At 41.8% G+C, this 16,168-nt stretch overlaps 1 protein-coding gene across 5 annotated transcripts in view; it reads right to left on the bottom strand.

Annotated features, from left to right (window-relative positions):
• ABI1 (abl interactor 1) overlaps positions 1-15,683 on the bottom strand; it is a 77,282-nt gene extending 61,599 nt beyond the window's left edge. For 2 of the 5 annotated variants that reach the window (XM_036405472.2, XM_036405463.2), the window contains exon 1: positions 15,431-15,653. In XM_036405472.2, coding sequence (XP_036261365.1) covers positions 15,431-15,547 — 117 coding nt within the window. In that variant the 5' untranslated portion in view covers positions 15,548-15,653. Of the gene's footprint in view, positions 1-15,430 lie in introns of all 5 variants that reach the window. The other 3 variants (XM_036405479.2, XM_036405483.2, XM_036405478.2) reach the window with 3 other exon arrangements.
• Between the last annotated feature and the right edge of the window lie 485 nt (positions 15,684-16,168).

Raw genomic sequence — 16,168 nt, 5'->3', positions numbered from 1 at the left:
TAAGGGACATATATCATTCATATATATATATATATATATATACACACACACACACACTTAAACAATAAATAAATTTTAAAAACAACAACTGAGGAATTCCATTTTAATCCAGGCTGCAAACATTATAGCAAGAAATAAATCTCTCCAGTAGGAATGTGATTTATAAAGCAATGCAGACTCTGACAGATGGAGCCTGGGAAGGTACATGCCAGCTGCTCTGTTAGTAGCATTTTCTGCCCAATGCAACAAATAAGGTTCATTGGCTCTGGACTAAGCCACTCCTCTTATTAAAAACTTAATATATATATATATATTATTTATATACAATATATAAAAATACTGTTGAAAATGTAATTTTCAGTTCTTCTGCCAAATCAAATCAAAGAGACATTTCAGTAACTATGTTGGCACAATACACTGTTACTGTCAGTTGTCACAGTCTGTCTATACAGCCATAACTGCATGCCACACTGAACTCAAGTGACAGGAGCAGACATGCCCATGTGTCATTTTCACACAACCCTTGTACACTCAATTAGTAAGGCTTCAAGGCTGCACACACAGCAAGGGTAAGAAATTTGGTTCAAGTCTTACATTCTGTGTTTTACATGATTTAGACAATATAAGCTTCAGTACAGAAACCATATTATTTCCTTCCTGTAAAGCACAGCCCAATAGCTGCACATACAGTTGCTCCAAAACTACACCTTGAACTTTCTTGCAGTGTCTGATTTGCCTTATGACATCAAACACAACTTTCTTCAGAGCAGACATAAAGCAGGCTCTGACATCAGAGATATCAGCCAGAGCTCTACAGTGTTTGATTCATCATCCCTAGATGCATTTAAATGACGTGCAGATGTGGCACCTAGGACATGGTTTGCTAATGGACTTGGCAATGCTGGGTTAATGACTGGACTTGATGGCCTTAAAGTCCTTCTCCAATCTAAATAATTCTATAATTCTGTGATTCTAATGCCACCCTTGGACTGTCAGACAGAAAAAGAAATCCTTGGCACTTCCGTAGCAGTCTTCTTCCTTCAACACTAAAAAAGCAACCCAAGGCTTTGGAGCATATGATTATTTTGGCACACCAGACAGCAGATAACAGCAAATTAGAGAACTTACAGTGCATAGAGAAACAAATAGAATGTCTCTCAAATATTGATTTTATTTTTGTAATAGGGCTTGAAATTAAAATGGCTTTCTGTTTACTTTCTTAAGTGATGGTACCCATCCTCAAACATTAGCTCATCTAGCAAGACATGCTCCTTGATACATCAGAGACTTATTTTTCACTCTTTTTTTTTTTTTTGTGAGAATAAGAAGAAAATACTTCAGTATTTATTAGTTACTTCAATATCCTCTCTGTGATATAGTGGCAGCAACATAGAACCAAACTCAAGTTTCTCCAAATGGAGAGAAAAATCAGAACTTGATAGACTTTAATATCATGCAAGCCTTTGAATCCAGATAGCTCAGTCACCTGCTTTGGGGTACAGCTCCTCAGTTCACTCTGTGTCTAAAAGTTTCCTTATTACTGAAACAATGTTTGCTCCTATGGATTTTGCTTTACTCTTCACTTTACTCTCAAGGACTGGTGACTGCTGACATGAAGTCTTTTATTTCTGTTCTGACAAATCAAACTGAGGGTCTAAACCCAGAATACAGCAAATCTTTATCTGAAGACAAGTAACATGCTAAAATTTGATAGCTTCACAGGTATGCTTTTTTTTTTTTTCCTCCCAGATTCTTACTCTCTAGTCCTCCCTACCTTATATGCAGGCCTGGAATCATACTGGATAGCATTGAGCAAGAAAGGTTAAAACAACGAGATTTAGCAAAAGGATCAAATTACAGTCTCATCACAGCATGTCCTGGTATCACACATTATTATCAAAGACATTCTAGCACATTGAACATCAGCATCCACTAAAGGATTGGCCCAAAAACAAGGAGGCTCAAAGCTACACTCTGCATTGCAACAGGTTCCTCCCCATGGAGATGTGAGATGTTGCAGGACAACAAAGCAGCAAGGGAAGTGGGAAAGGAGAGCACAGAAAGTCATTAGCAGGCCTGTCCAGCTCCAGGGAGAATCTCAAGGCAACAAAATGCAGAGCCACGAGTTACACTGGCTTTGAGACAATCAGCAAGTTTCTGGATTGCACGTGTTCCTAATTCAGGAACAGTTCTCATGTTTAAGGGAGTCACTTTAGACACACAGCTGCTGCCCAGATTTTACAGTTCAGGCAGTTCCCAAACATCACAGTATTTTTAAAACTAAGAAAACAATGGCCATTATAGGATCAAATTCTCTACTCATGCTTTGTATCACCTCACTGCTGACTATTTAGAGTCTTGAAGATGAATATACTCAGTCCAGCAGAAAATCATCACATATCTCACCGTACTTAGCAGTGTACTTAGACCAGAAACTAGTGGATTCCCACAGTTTTGTAGCAGCTTATTTCCCAGCACAAGGCATATTCTCACATAGGACACAGGCTATACCGTGATCTCATGGCAATAAAGTAATGGACTGCAATACAAGGAATGATTGTTTTTATAAGAACTTGCATGTAATTGGAAAAAAAATCAACCTAGTTTCTGTTTCTATCTGATCACATAAACAAATACTACTCAGACTTTGATGTACTCCTGCACCTGGTGGTATGATTTTTATTCGATAGTGGCTGTAAGCACACTACATCCAGCTTCTGTTTACATAATTATTTTTATTATGTTAAAATTTTATCCTACAGTTAGCAGCAACATTCCAAAACCTTACACACAGAAGCTCACTTACGTAGTGGGTTATTTAAATTGCAACAAGTAGAAATTTATCTCCTCTAAAAACCACACACAACAGAGCAAAACAGATGGCTCAGGAGAAAGGAGGAGAGGCAGTAGGAAGGGCGAGTCAATTTGGCAAGCCGTATCTTTCTCCATCAAAAATGTGAACAGAAGAATAGATAACCAGAACTAAATAAATATGGTAATATTTACATCCAGCATTAGGTAAAACCTAACTTACAGAAACCAACAGAAGAAAGCAAGCAAATTCTTTAATAGGAAATACAGCATCAAGTTCAGGAGTGAGGGAATTGCTTTGTTTGGCTTTTCTAAACACAGTCCTTGGGTGAGACAATTGCTGTGCTATTAGCTACTACAGCAGTAGTTCAAGTGAGTAGCTTTCCCTAGAAATACAGCTGCAATGCCTCTTGCAGACACAATTACAGGAAAGTTTCCTCATCAGTGTTGAAGTTGCACTGGTGGTTTTAAGATGCACCTTCACATTATTTTAAAGATAGCTTCCCCTTCATGTACAACGTAGAGGGCAGATTTAAGCATATGCAGGAGGTGCAGAGTCATACAGGTGACAGTAGAGCTGCATTTCCATACAACCAGATGCATAAGAACAGCATATCCACATCACTCTGTCTCCCCCCCTGCCAGCAGTAAAACAAAACCTGAACTATTCTCTTTCAGCACTTGTCATAGGGCCATCTCCTTTGTCATCAGCTTGAGTGGCCTTATTACAGCTGCAGAGGAGCTGTGCTCAGAGAAACAGTCCCCTGACAAGAGGAACACATCACCACAGCTGTGTATCCACCCATATCCACACTGCCACTACCTCTGCACCTGAACAGCCTGGAGGAAGCTGGGCTAAAACACAGGAGAGGCCACGTGAGGACATGTACAGCACTGGAGCAGCATGTGGGATGGTGGATCTGTCATTTCCAACTGCTTCAAAGCTTGGGATGGCCTCTCTACACTGCAAGAGGCAGAAGTTACTACTTCTGCCAAAAAATTTTATGCCCATTAAGTCTGCTGGTAAGGCTCACTATCAGAGATAAGATTCTCACTATGATACTTGCAGACACTCACATAGTGTAAGTCCAGGACTGGAACACTTACATTTCATAAGCTTTGTTCAAAACTCTAATTTAAAACAGCAAGAAGTGGCTGTGTCAGTAAAGAAAAAAAAATGCAGCTGTACTCTAAAAACATGCTCCTTGGTTTTACTGAAGAATACACAGTATTTACATGTAAATTAAATCCTGGATAGGGGGATAGAGAAGAAAAAACTTTTTCTACAAAAAGAAATGACATTCAGGACCAAAACCAGCCTAAACACTGAAGATATGTCCAAAGCAGAACTGGAGACTGGTCTTTTTACCACCTCCCCTCCCCACCAGCTCTTGGGTTAGGGAACTGCTTTTCAGCTTCCTGCCTTGTTGTTTTTCAAAGGAAACTGCAAATTTTCAAGCACAAAAAACCAAACAGACCGACAACAAACATGCTTTCTGTTCAACAACTAGAGAAATTAATTTTGCTATTCACAAAAAGAGAATTTTCTTATCATAATGGATCGCCACAGTTTTGCACTCTTTATACTTAAATGATGATGCATTTTTCTTAACTTTCACAATGGTTGTTTGCATTTAGTCATTTTCTGAGGAGGCAAGGAGCTTAAATGAGTACCTTTGCTCATTATTTATGTTCTCTATTTGCATAACTCCTGCACAACTGCTCCATTAAACACCTCTTCCCCTCCAAGGCCAATTTTAAAAAGCCTCCTGCTTTATGGGACTGACAAGTATGACTCACAGTATTCCCCACATTCATTCCCCCAGGCCTCGTGGGATGTTATGCAGCCAGTAAAAGTACCTGTTCCAGTTCATACTCCCCCACTCCCACTGCTGCTGCAGTAAGCCCTTACAGCAATCTGGGGGAAAAGTAAAGCTATTTCTCTCTGCTGTAGGCAGGAAACAAATAGTAACAGTATTTGCTTTTCATATTGTCCTTCTCAGCACCACAGTTAGCAAGAGAGAGCGGCTGAACACAATGAAGGAAGTTACACTCTCTCTTCCTCACTCTTCCCGTGCTCTTATTCCCACCAGAAATTTGGGAGTTTCTCAAGACCCTCAAACTGCTTTTCAACAATCCTTCAAACCATTCCCATTTTCTATCAGCAACGCAGAAAGTTATCCAACATAGATTATCTACTCTTAAAGTTCCTTCCATGCCCAAGGAACACATTTAAATACTCCATACATATGACATTCAGGACCAAAACCAGCAACTTCTCTCTCCAGCAGAGAAGCAAAAATCAACAGGTACCATACGCCTGCGTACTTGGCTTCTATCCTCAGTAAACAAGCTTCTCTCATAATTACAAAAGTACCTCCCTCAGTCTCTGAACAGTCAATATTCATTCACTGCAGAGTACTAAGAGCTGACTTTACAGTTTGTGTTGATGGACAGTAGGTTTTCAAAGAGGGAATGTGTGCTAGAAAGTTTTCCACTGGCTGTTATCATTCTCCACTGGTTTAAGGACAGACTGATAAAGAAGAATGAAATACACACTTAGAAATGACAGTAACTTCTGAAGAGATACAAGATTTCATACAAAGCAAGCTGCCTTGTATGAGCCCAAGCTCCAAATACATCTATTGCAACAACGATTTCTCTAACATTCAAAGTTAAAGACACCTTAGAAATTAGATTAAAAATCTGTTGCCATTTAAGCCAAATCCCAGGACTACTGTGGCAACCACATCATTTCAGTGCTGGGAGAACATATGGTGTGCTGCAGCAGGAAACACACCCACGGTATTTGAAGAGAGCCCTTGTAGAGCCAAGCACTTCCAAACCAGACGCATATTTTATCGAATGCAGCCAGGAGTTTGCATCATAGAAACAATAGCTCCTCCCAGAGATTCAGAAATCCTGCAAGTCAGACAGCCAAGCAAAAGCTGAACAATCCCCAGCCAGGTCTCAAAGATCTTGCCACTGTAACTGCGTTGATCCACTCTATCTCTACTTGTTAGCCTGATACTCTCTGGACCTTGACTGAAACACCATCCAAGCCACCTGCCACGAGGCTTCTCAGTGGAAACCTTGCAGGTTACAACCATATTTTATAAAACCCTTTAAGGATCAGGTCCATCTCTGCTTTGTGGACACACACACATATTAAGAGAACACCATTCCTCCTGCCACGTTCACTTTCCTTCACTGTTAAGAGAACCAAAGCCCTCCAAGCAGAGGAGTTTCATTATGACCATTTTACTCCTTAGACTCAAAAGGGTAACAAAAGGACCAGTTCCCTGAAGAAGACAGGTTTCTCATAAAGGAAAGGTCTGGCTGCATATAAATATAAGAGGTTTCATAAGAATTTTACTAATAGGGAGAATCGTGTCAGTTCCATTCCACATTGTCTTTCCAGCTGCATTCCATTTCCTCTGTACCCTGGTCATCATGGCTTCCTTACATAGTTAGAAACTACTGGAGAGATAAGGCTTTAGTCTCAACTCTGTGCCAATAAAGATAATTTTAAAAAGAAATGTGTATAAATGTCTTTGGTAGCTGCAGATTTCAAATTGCTAACAAAACCATGCTAGTAGAAACTGTTTGTCAGAAAGGCATAATGAAAAATAGCTACATAAGTTGCAAGGCAGTAAAAAATGCAGTTAAATAATAGAAAGAGATTAATTAAAATAAATAGGCAAGAGAGAATAGGCTTTCAGATCAGATCTGAAATGAGAAAGTCAACAACATGAAAGTGAGACAAAAGGTCTAATAAGCAATCTGCAGCAAGCACAAGACTTGAGCAGGAGAGAGAAATCAGCAAATTCACATGAAGATCCCAGCCTAGGAGAAGCACATGGAAAGAGAGAAACATCACTAGTAATATTTAGTGACATAAGAGCAAACAACATTACTAGGTATGTGAAAAAACAAGCCATGGCATGGCATTCTGCAGCTACTTAGATGTTCATGCAGTAATCTGATGCACCTGCCTGGACACTTTGTTCTTCTCTTGCCTATTTTTTTTTTATGCAGATGTTTTCTTATCATGGGCTTCAGAAAACGCAGAACTATTGCATGAGGACCACAGCTCAAGTATTAACTTGCAGCACACCTGCTACAACAAAGTTAAATAAGATGCACAGCTGACAATGATCGCTGCAGGACAAATACTGCTTGGCAGATTTGCTGACCCCAAAGTACAACAAGGAGATCAGAAAATGAAAGTGAAGATATGCATCTGGTAAAAGATTATCCATGAAAAAAAAAGAGCCACAAAAAACCCCACACTTGCCTGATAAGGCATAGCTTATAAAAAGTATTCTCATGTGAAACACTGGTGTGAAAGTAGCCAACAGAGTCTACACTTCAACTCTTTTCCAAGAATTGTTATGCTTCAAGTGGTAAACAAACATTTTTTTTCTTGGAACTATTTATAACTTTAAGACCACCCAGTAAGAACATTACATTCAGCTCTAAGGATGTCAAACCAACATTTGTTTTAGTAAGACTCCTCTGTGTGAGTTCTGAGAGGTCTTCCTGCTCTTAACAAAAGTAGGAATGGTACCATATTTTCCTATTTGTCTTTGAGGTTACAATAAAGTTAGGACAGGGATGCAGAGTCTCTTCCTCATGAGTTCTTTAATTATACATCACTACAGTATCAGAGCTTTCTTGCACATGGAGCAGCATGCTTGCACTTTAACTTCTGCTGTATAAGGAGCATACAGAATTAATTATTTTGGGCTCAGAGAGGGAGGGATGACACTGTCACAAATATATCTGCTATAAGAAACACGAGAAAGATGCAATCTCATTGTAGAAGTGACAACCTTTATTGTTCTTTCAGAAGATACATCATCTCTGGAGGTTATGAAGAGGCTTTATCATAGGAGAGGCTCAAATGAAGGAAGTTTTGATTTTCAGATACTTTTTCAGGTTGCAGAACCCCAGCACATATTTTTAATTATGAGAGAAGCTTGTTTTCTAAACCTATTTGATCTGAAACCTTTGACAAGAATATTATTAAAAATAAAGTCCCCTTTTAAGTAGTCTTTTTCAGAGTTAAACTAACCTGCTTCTTTAGCTCAGCCAGCAGGTTACCTACGAATTCCAACTCATGTTAATACAAACTGCTGAATTTTACAAGTTGCACCAGAAAATGCTATACTTATGCTTCACTCCAAGTTGAAAGTCTCAAGTAGGACTCCCCACCTTTCCTTTTCTTCTGAACTATCAGCATCATAGTAACAAATATACATTCTGCAAAGCAAGCATGCAGGGCTCCTGTTAACAGCATTAAGGGCTTGCATAAGTAACGAGCAACATTATTAGCACAGTCTCAAAAGGTGGCATCTACACTCTTATTAATTAACCCACGGAAAGTAACGCATTCCCTCTAAAATCAGGAGGAAGATTTTAGAGTTCTGTGTTCATCTGCTGCCTACAAAATTGATTCTTTCAAGAGCCCACCTGGTAGAAATGCTGTATATTCTATTTCAATACCTGGCAGTAAGCTGATGAAACACTTGACTGAGCCTACCTTCAGCACCATCAGGACAAACTGACAGGCTGGGGGTGCAGGAGGAAAGGCACCTGCAGTGCCATCTTACTCAGAGCTGTGTTCAGGAGCACACCGAGACCTATTCTCCACAGCACCCTGGTCTTGGCTCTCAAGGCTCTCTGCAAGTTTTGAGGTGCAAAGGGCTATTTCTGCAACCCACAGCAGCCACCAAGTCTGTCACGAAAAGGGAGGAACCAGACTGAGGCACGGTATCTACCATTTCAAATTCTGCAGTTACTTCCCTTTACATAGGGGTCAGGGGAGTGAGGATCACTCTGACCAAGCCCAACCGCCTCTGTCACCAGTGCTCAGATTTGGGACTGGGGTGGGAGGAACAGCATCAAAGGAACACCACACTAGGGAACACAGATTCTAAAGAGAGCAAGAATGCTCAGGTAGTTATGAACAAGCCTGGACACTGAGTAAGCAGCGTCCCACAAGCAATTTCCTACCGTGCAACAATAAAAACTACACTACACTCCTTTAGACTCCAAGTCACTAAATAAGGACTGAAGACAAGCAGAGAGAGCAAGATATCCCCTTATCCCTCAAGGCTGCCTTGCTATGCCAGGACTGACTTTGTCCACACAGCTGCCACCCCACCGTTCTGTAGCTAAGCAAGATTTCGGTCACCAGAAATGTCAAACACAGACTGCTTTCACCAATGAGAAATAGAGCAGCATCTTCTCGAGCCTCTGCCAAGACCCACCAACACACAGACAAACAGTGCTGTGAGCCTTATGTAACTCCTGACGTTGGTAAAGCAAAAAAATTAGAATCTCAAGGCTCTTATGAGAGGTGATACATTAAATTCTTAACAAGTAATTGCTGCTAATGAATTCAATGATGGTTTCAGGTGCATACTTTCCTGAAAGAGTCATTACACTGCCTCTGTGCATACTGTCTCTGTGTTTCTGTGGATACTCACTTTTTGCTGGGTTGCAGTATAACAGAGGCAGTCTGGAAAGGGGTGGGGTGGCAGGGGGAACAGCACTGCAAGTCCACACAATCAGGTTCTGTTCCCAAATCTGACAAGATGTCCCTATATGACCTTCCATGAGCCAGTTACAAATTCCATGCCTCCACTTATGCTTTTGTAAAATGAAGACACTTCAAAATGCCAAACAAAGATACTGGGAAGTTGCATCGGTTCTTTTGTTTCAGAGTTCAGGCTTTTTTCTTCTGTTAAACTTAGATTAGATACTAACAGGAACTTTGCCCTCAGAAGTAGAACACTTCCTTCTTGTACTCAGCCTGCTCCTGTACTCTTACTTTCATTATAATTGCCTTCATTCTCCACTTTATGAGACCTTCCCAAGGCTCATCTTCCCAAGGCTCTATTTTCTCTTTACCAGAAGAGCTACTTACTGTAACAACCTCCCAGAGAACCAGGGGAAGTATTAGATTGTTGCCCCACTTAATCATACTTCTTTCTTCCTTCTAACAATTCCATAGGACTGTGCAAAGCAAGAGCAGCACAGGGAGCAAGGATCACACTCGGCATACACTGACTGCAGACACCCTGCAAGCTTCTTTCCAATGATGCCCAAACAGAAGGGGGTGGAGAGCACTTCCCTTGTGCAAGAAACAGTTCACACCTGTAAAAGCTTATCCCAATCCACTTTACTGCACCTGATTAAGGTAGCACTTAAGAAAAATGGAGCAGGAATAGCAGACAACATCCTTCTGGTATCTCAAACCAAATATACCGAAATTAATGGAAACATTTCAAACTTGGAAAAGCTCATCTCTTATCATTTACCTTCTCTGGACACAAATCAGACATACAACACCCTGGGATTCATCTTCTTTAAATTCAGTGTAATCACTTGCTGATTCAGTGAAGTTGAGCTACAGTCTTATTGCTGCCTATAAGTTAAAGCTTTATTTTCCAAAACACAAAGACATTTGCACAGGCACAGGAGACCTACACGAGGCACAGAAGAGCTATAAGCCTAACCCACCAACCTGTACCTATATTATTATTCTAAAAAAAAAAAAAAAAAAAACCAAAACCACATACAGAACAGCCAGTGTCTTTTATACTGCTGGCAAACATTTGCTTAAACTACCTTAAAAAGAACATTATTTCAAAGTATAATGCAACACCTTTTTTAAAAGAATATTATTTAAACCTACAAAGCATAAGAGATACATTTGTATTTTATCTCATTGCTCTCTAATTTTGAACTATATTTGGTGTTACAGAAAGTGAACCAATTTGCTTTTTTTGTTAAATTTTCCAAATTTAGCAAGAAAACTCATGGAAGAAAAAATATTACTGTATTTACTCTCAAACTAATTAACCTATGAACATAAAAGCATGCAAGTTCTAACAGCACATAAAGGATTTGTATTAGTGACAATTTAAGAAGTTTATCCTTTTAGAGCAGCTCATTTCCTGAATTAGACATTCTGAGTAAACTTCTTTGTACCGAACTAAGTTAAGCCACTTTCCATGTGCCAGGCAATGAAATTGAGTGTCTGACCAGCTACCACTGTTTAATGAAAAGCCACAAAAAAAGGTTCGTTAGTGTTGGAAAGGAAATATCTACATTATAGAAGTGTTGAACATCCAACTTATCAAGCAAAAATAGTCCCTCTATGCATCTTGGAAGATAACACAAATATTTATGAAACTTTCTGCATGCAACACTTCTGCTCAATGCCACACATTTACTTTTCTACCAAATGGAGACATATCTGAATTTTTTTGCAATAGCAGTTAAACTGAAATCTGTCCGTGCTTTTGCCTGTTTTACCCAGAATAGCTTGTTAATTCACCATTCAGTTTCCACATACCAGTCAGAAGCTACAGAAGGAAGTAACATGACACAAAAACACACATTTAGGCAACACAGCACTTACTTCCTTAAAAGGTCTCTCAATTTATTTTTCTAAAGCTGCTAAATCTACCCACTTGAGACTATCAAGATGAGAATTTATACAAGGATGCAAGCTATTTGTTTAGAGATTCTCACAGTCGTATTAAAATTATATTTGAGCTTAAAAACAAAAACTACAAATGGATCTTCACAAGTGGTTTAGAAGCTTGAGACTGACAAAAACTATGTATATCTGCATATGTATAAACAAGGTAATAAGGAACACTTGATTTAGACAGCAGGAGAGTTGTAAGCAGTGTTTTATAGCACAGAGAGGCCTCTCTGGGATACACCAGTCAACTGAAGTTGTTCAAAAGGAAGTCATCAGTAGAGTAACACTGCACAAGCTGATTTCTTGTGTCATTCTAATGCTTTATAAGCTAGTTATTGTAAATAAGTTCCTTAAAACACCAAAATAACTCAATACAGCTAGAAAAAGTACTAGTAGATCTCTATCGAAGTTATCAGCTGAAGAATCATAACTACAACTGCAAATGCTTCAACTCCTTGTTATTTCTGCATTAAGTAGCACTGATCAAGTTAATACTGTCTAGGACACTAGAACTCCTCACTACATCTTCAGCTTTATGCTACAGATTTTCAGATAGCCTTTTGGTTACAAGCACATCAATAGGAGTAGTCCCAGAATATACCTGCAGGCAAAAGGATTTGGGGAAGACATCAACTATGGGAACTTACATTTTGAAAATATAAGAAAAATTATTCCAGGAGGCAAAAATATGCCTTAAAGATTTAAGGTTCAAAACCTGCTCTTAAAACCATTCAGAGTTTAAGCCTCTGACCTAAAACAGGGATCTAATTTTCTACCTGCTTGTTATAGAAGCTTCCAAACAGAAACATCACGGATTTTAAATACTGTCGGAGATTAAATACACCAATGTACTTATAATGCCCTTTTCCTTCTATTCAAAGCCAAAATCACCACCAAAACATCACAATGTTCTTCAGTTACTATTTCTACATTTGGTTTTCTTTACTTTTTTCTGTCTCCCTTTTTCTCCCATCCCCCTCAGACTGCCAGCACACTGTACTTTGCTTTTAGCACTGCAGGTCTTCCTTAGAAGCTTATGTGCTCCGCTTCTCCTGAATTCTTTTCTCTTCCTAACAAATTAACTTCCTAGATAACTAGAATACATGATGATCTGGAGGGCAAACTGTTACCAGACAGCATTCTGACATAGTCACAGTGTGCCTTAGCAAGCAACTGCTTCCTGCTTTTCTGAGAGCAGCAGTTTTCAACAGGAGATTCCCGAATGCTGTCATATTTCCTAAATGCTCCAGTAAAAGAATACTTACTCTCCACACAGCTACATCCACCATCAGGCAGGCAAGTCCCAGCCACGTGAGCTTCTCCCCATTTCTCTCTTTTTTATTCCCCCCGGAGGAATCTCTAAAGACATCGAATATAAGTTTTCCTCAAGAAATCAGCATCACTGAAATTTTACCAGAATTATTCTCAGCTTTAGTAAGAGAGATAAAACAATATTCCTGTATTTTCAAATTATATATATATATATATATATATATATATATATATATATATATATATATATAGCTTGAATAGAGCAATATTAGGGGTCAGAAATTACTTTCCTGCTTAAGTCAAGTCAGTGAAGACTATAAACCAAAACACTGAGAAAGTCATTCTATCTATTATTACAATCACTATAAATTGTTAGTGCCAGCACTCAGAATAGTCTGACAAACCTGTTTCACCTCAGTGGCACAACTCAGAGTGGGTAACAGCACATGGTAATTTTTACCACAATGGAGCACTTTGTTTTTTCCACAGAAGAAAAGAAACCCCTCCAAATTCAAAGTGGCTAAACTGAACCAGCTACATGCTACCAGGTAAGTTACAATGTCTAGCTACTAGTGAAGTATTTTAACATTCACTTCATGGCCAGGCTCTCTATTGTGGTCTGTCTTCTTTATAAAATGCTCAATTACATTAAACACATAGATTTTGTATTGTATGTTTGTTAAGCCTCTTCCCTTCCTTTTCTCCCTTCCCACCCCACAATACTCATGCACTCAAATCTCATAACCCAGTGCCCTGTGTCATATTGCCTAATCCAGCAGTGGCCCCACCACATGCACTGGCAGTATAATCTGTTCAGTAGTCCAACTGGACAGCAGATGGCTTTGCATCAAGTGCTGATTAAAAAAAAACCACCTCCATCAAACACTTTAAAAAACACATAGTTTTATCAATACATTTATCATTTTTACTGAGCAAATGTACAATACATGTAGAATACAAGCGAGGTATATACATTTTCCAAAGCTACTGCACAAGCCTGCATTAGGAATTTTAGAATTCCGGATTCCTTTCAAAAGGGGTAAACACAGCTGTGCAAAGATAAAACAGACCCCACCAATCCCACATCCAGCTGACCTTGATAGCTGAGGTGAAAATGAGCTACCAAATTAAAAAAAAAAAAAGGAAAAGGAAAAGCTACCCCAAATGACCGGATGGGAATTTGCTCAAGTGTTGTGTTTATTTGGTTTGTTTGATGAAAGTAAGAAAAGACAAGTTTCATGACTCTGAAGAAAATTATGTGACTGAAAATTCTCTGCACCTTTCTGACACAGGGAAAAGTCAGGAGCAGGAGACACGTCAAAACTTGTGCTGCAATTACCATACTCATGTATTTGTCATATTTCCCATGAGTAAAACCAAATGAACCTCGCCTCTTAGAAGCATTTATATCAGCAGCTTTCTCTGGGTGGAGCAAACAACTCGGAAGCATAAATAGACATTAACTCATACTACCTCATATACCACAAAAAATCAAAACTTAAATATGGCTTGTTAGAGCAGTTTTAATTCAAGTATCTCATAAAAAAAAATCAGTTCGTATTATTAAAGATGCGCTTCCATATTTGCCGCTCCATTACCAAAAACAGTATGATAGCTTACCAGCCATGACGGATACCGAAGATGTTAGCAACCTGTATTAAATACTTATCACAGGTAATCTAGTATTAGATTCAACATGTTCACTCTACGAGCTGTCTAGTAAATAAACTTTATTTGCCTTTCCCCTTCAAATTTTTACGGAAAAAAAAAAAAAAAAGCTGAGTTTCAGCATCTCTGGATGGCTCTGCATCCAGAACAGCATGACTAAAGACCGAGACTTAGAGTCACGTGATGTAAATCCTGAAAAAATAATAATAGTAAATTGTGCTTAAAGTAGCTTCATAAAAGCAGACTTAAAAGAAGGCCAAGAAGCACTAGCAATCTATGGGATGGAAAAAAAATCCACACCGACCGCTAGAGAGACGCTACAACCAATGGAGCCTCTTCCCGCATCAGAGACCTGGTCCGCAATCACTGTTGTAGGGTGTCGGAGCCGGGCAGGCTGCGAGAGGCACAGATTGCCATTTTGAAACACCGCCTCACGCCCGCACGGCGCTGCCAGCCCACGGGCAGCCTCCTGCCCCCGCACGCCGCTCACGGCAGCGCTGCGGACTCGCAGCGCCGCGGCTCCCCCAGGACCCGCTCGCCGAGGAGGACCCGGCGCGGGTCCCCGAGCTCCGTGATGTCACCCGTGTGCGGGGCCCCTTCCGCTCCCCGCGCCGCTGCGGCGGCGGCCCCGGCGGAGCGCGGTGCGGGGCCGCCCGGCACCCGCGCCCCACGTGCGGCGCATCCGCCCCGGCCACCGCCACCGACCGCCGCCCCGAGGCCCGTCCGCGGCCCCCGGAGGGAGCCCCGCCGCCGGGAAGCCGTGGGGAAACCCGGGATACCGGGTCGGAGCCGGCCGCACGGAGAGGCTCGGGGGCCCTCGCGCCTCCCTCACCCCCACCCCAGCCCTGGGAGGTCTCCGGGATGTGACTCATGATAAATAAATACAGAGGGGGGGAGGAAAAAAAAAACGAAAAAAAAAAAAAAGACACACCCTCGTAGCCGGACTGACATAATAACCCCCTCCCTTCCCCTCTGGAGCGGGGGAAGGGAAGCCTGGCCGTTCAGCTGGGAAAGTTGAAAGAAAAGGCAAACCCGAGGGACCGGCTGCGGGGCGGGAGCCGCGGCGAGGGCAGCCAGGCGCCGCTGCCCCTCGGGCGGCTCCGGCCCCACCGCCCGCACCGGAGAGCCGAGCCCTGCCGAGCGGCGCCGCCGGTGCGCTGCCCCGCCGCCCCTCACCTGGATGTAGTTGTTTTCGCAGTAGTCGGCGACTCGAGTAAGGTTCTGGTAGCTCTCGAGCAGAGCCCGCTTGCCAGAAGGGATTTCCTCCTCTAGCAACATCTGCAACTCTGCCATTTTCCACCCCTCCGCATCGCTTCCTCTTGCATTAAAGAGACAGCGGCAGCGCCGGGCTCGCAACCCGCCTGGTATTGTGGGATTCCTCCTCGCCTCGCTTTCGTGAACGCTCGCTTTCCCCACCCATCCTTCCCCTCCGAGGGGAGGGGAAAGAGAAAAAAAAAAACAAACCAAGAAAAAAGAGGAAAAGCCCGCCCTCATTGTGCGGAGGCAGCTGGGAGTTGTAGGCAGCGCCGGCCGCATGCGCGGGGCGGCCGCCGCTGATGGGCACCGCCCGCGGGCCGGAGGGACGCGCTGGGGCCCGGCGTGCTCCGGCCTGGCTGGCTCCGGTGGGGGGGGACCGCCAGACCGTCCTGCTGGGAGCCCAGAGACGAGGGGAAACAGTGATGTCCATCCCCCGCCCCGCTCAGAAAAGCCCCAGGCCCACAGTGCTGCCCAGAGGCAGCGCCTGTGGAGGAGAGGCCAAAAGGGTCTGGGAGGGAAGCACTGCTCTCGTTGTCTGCCGTCTAGCAGGCTAAAATTTTGGAAGATCGCAGAATCAATTAGGTTGGAAAAGGTCTCTGAAATCATCGAGTCCAACCCATGACTGAGCACCACCATGTCAACTAGACCACAGCCCTA

This window comes from Molothrus ater, chromosome 1, assembly GCF_012460135.2.
Source record: "Molothrus ater isolate BHLD 08-10-18 breed brown headed cowbird chromosome 1, BPBGC_Mater_1.1, whole genome shotgun sequence".
NCBI lineage: Eukaryota > Metazoa > Chordata > Aves > Passeriformes > Icteridae > Molothrus > Molothrus ater.
The sequence above is the reverse complement of the archived record's forward strand: the minus strand, read 5'-3'. Positions and strand labels throughout refer to the sequence as shown.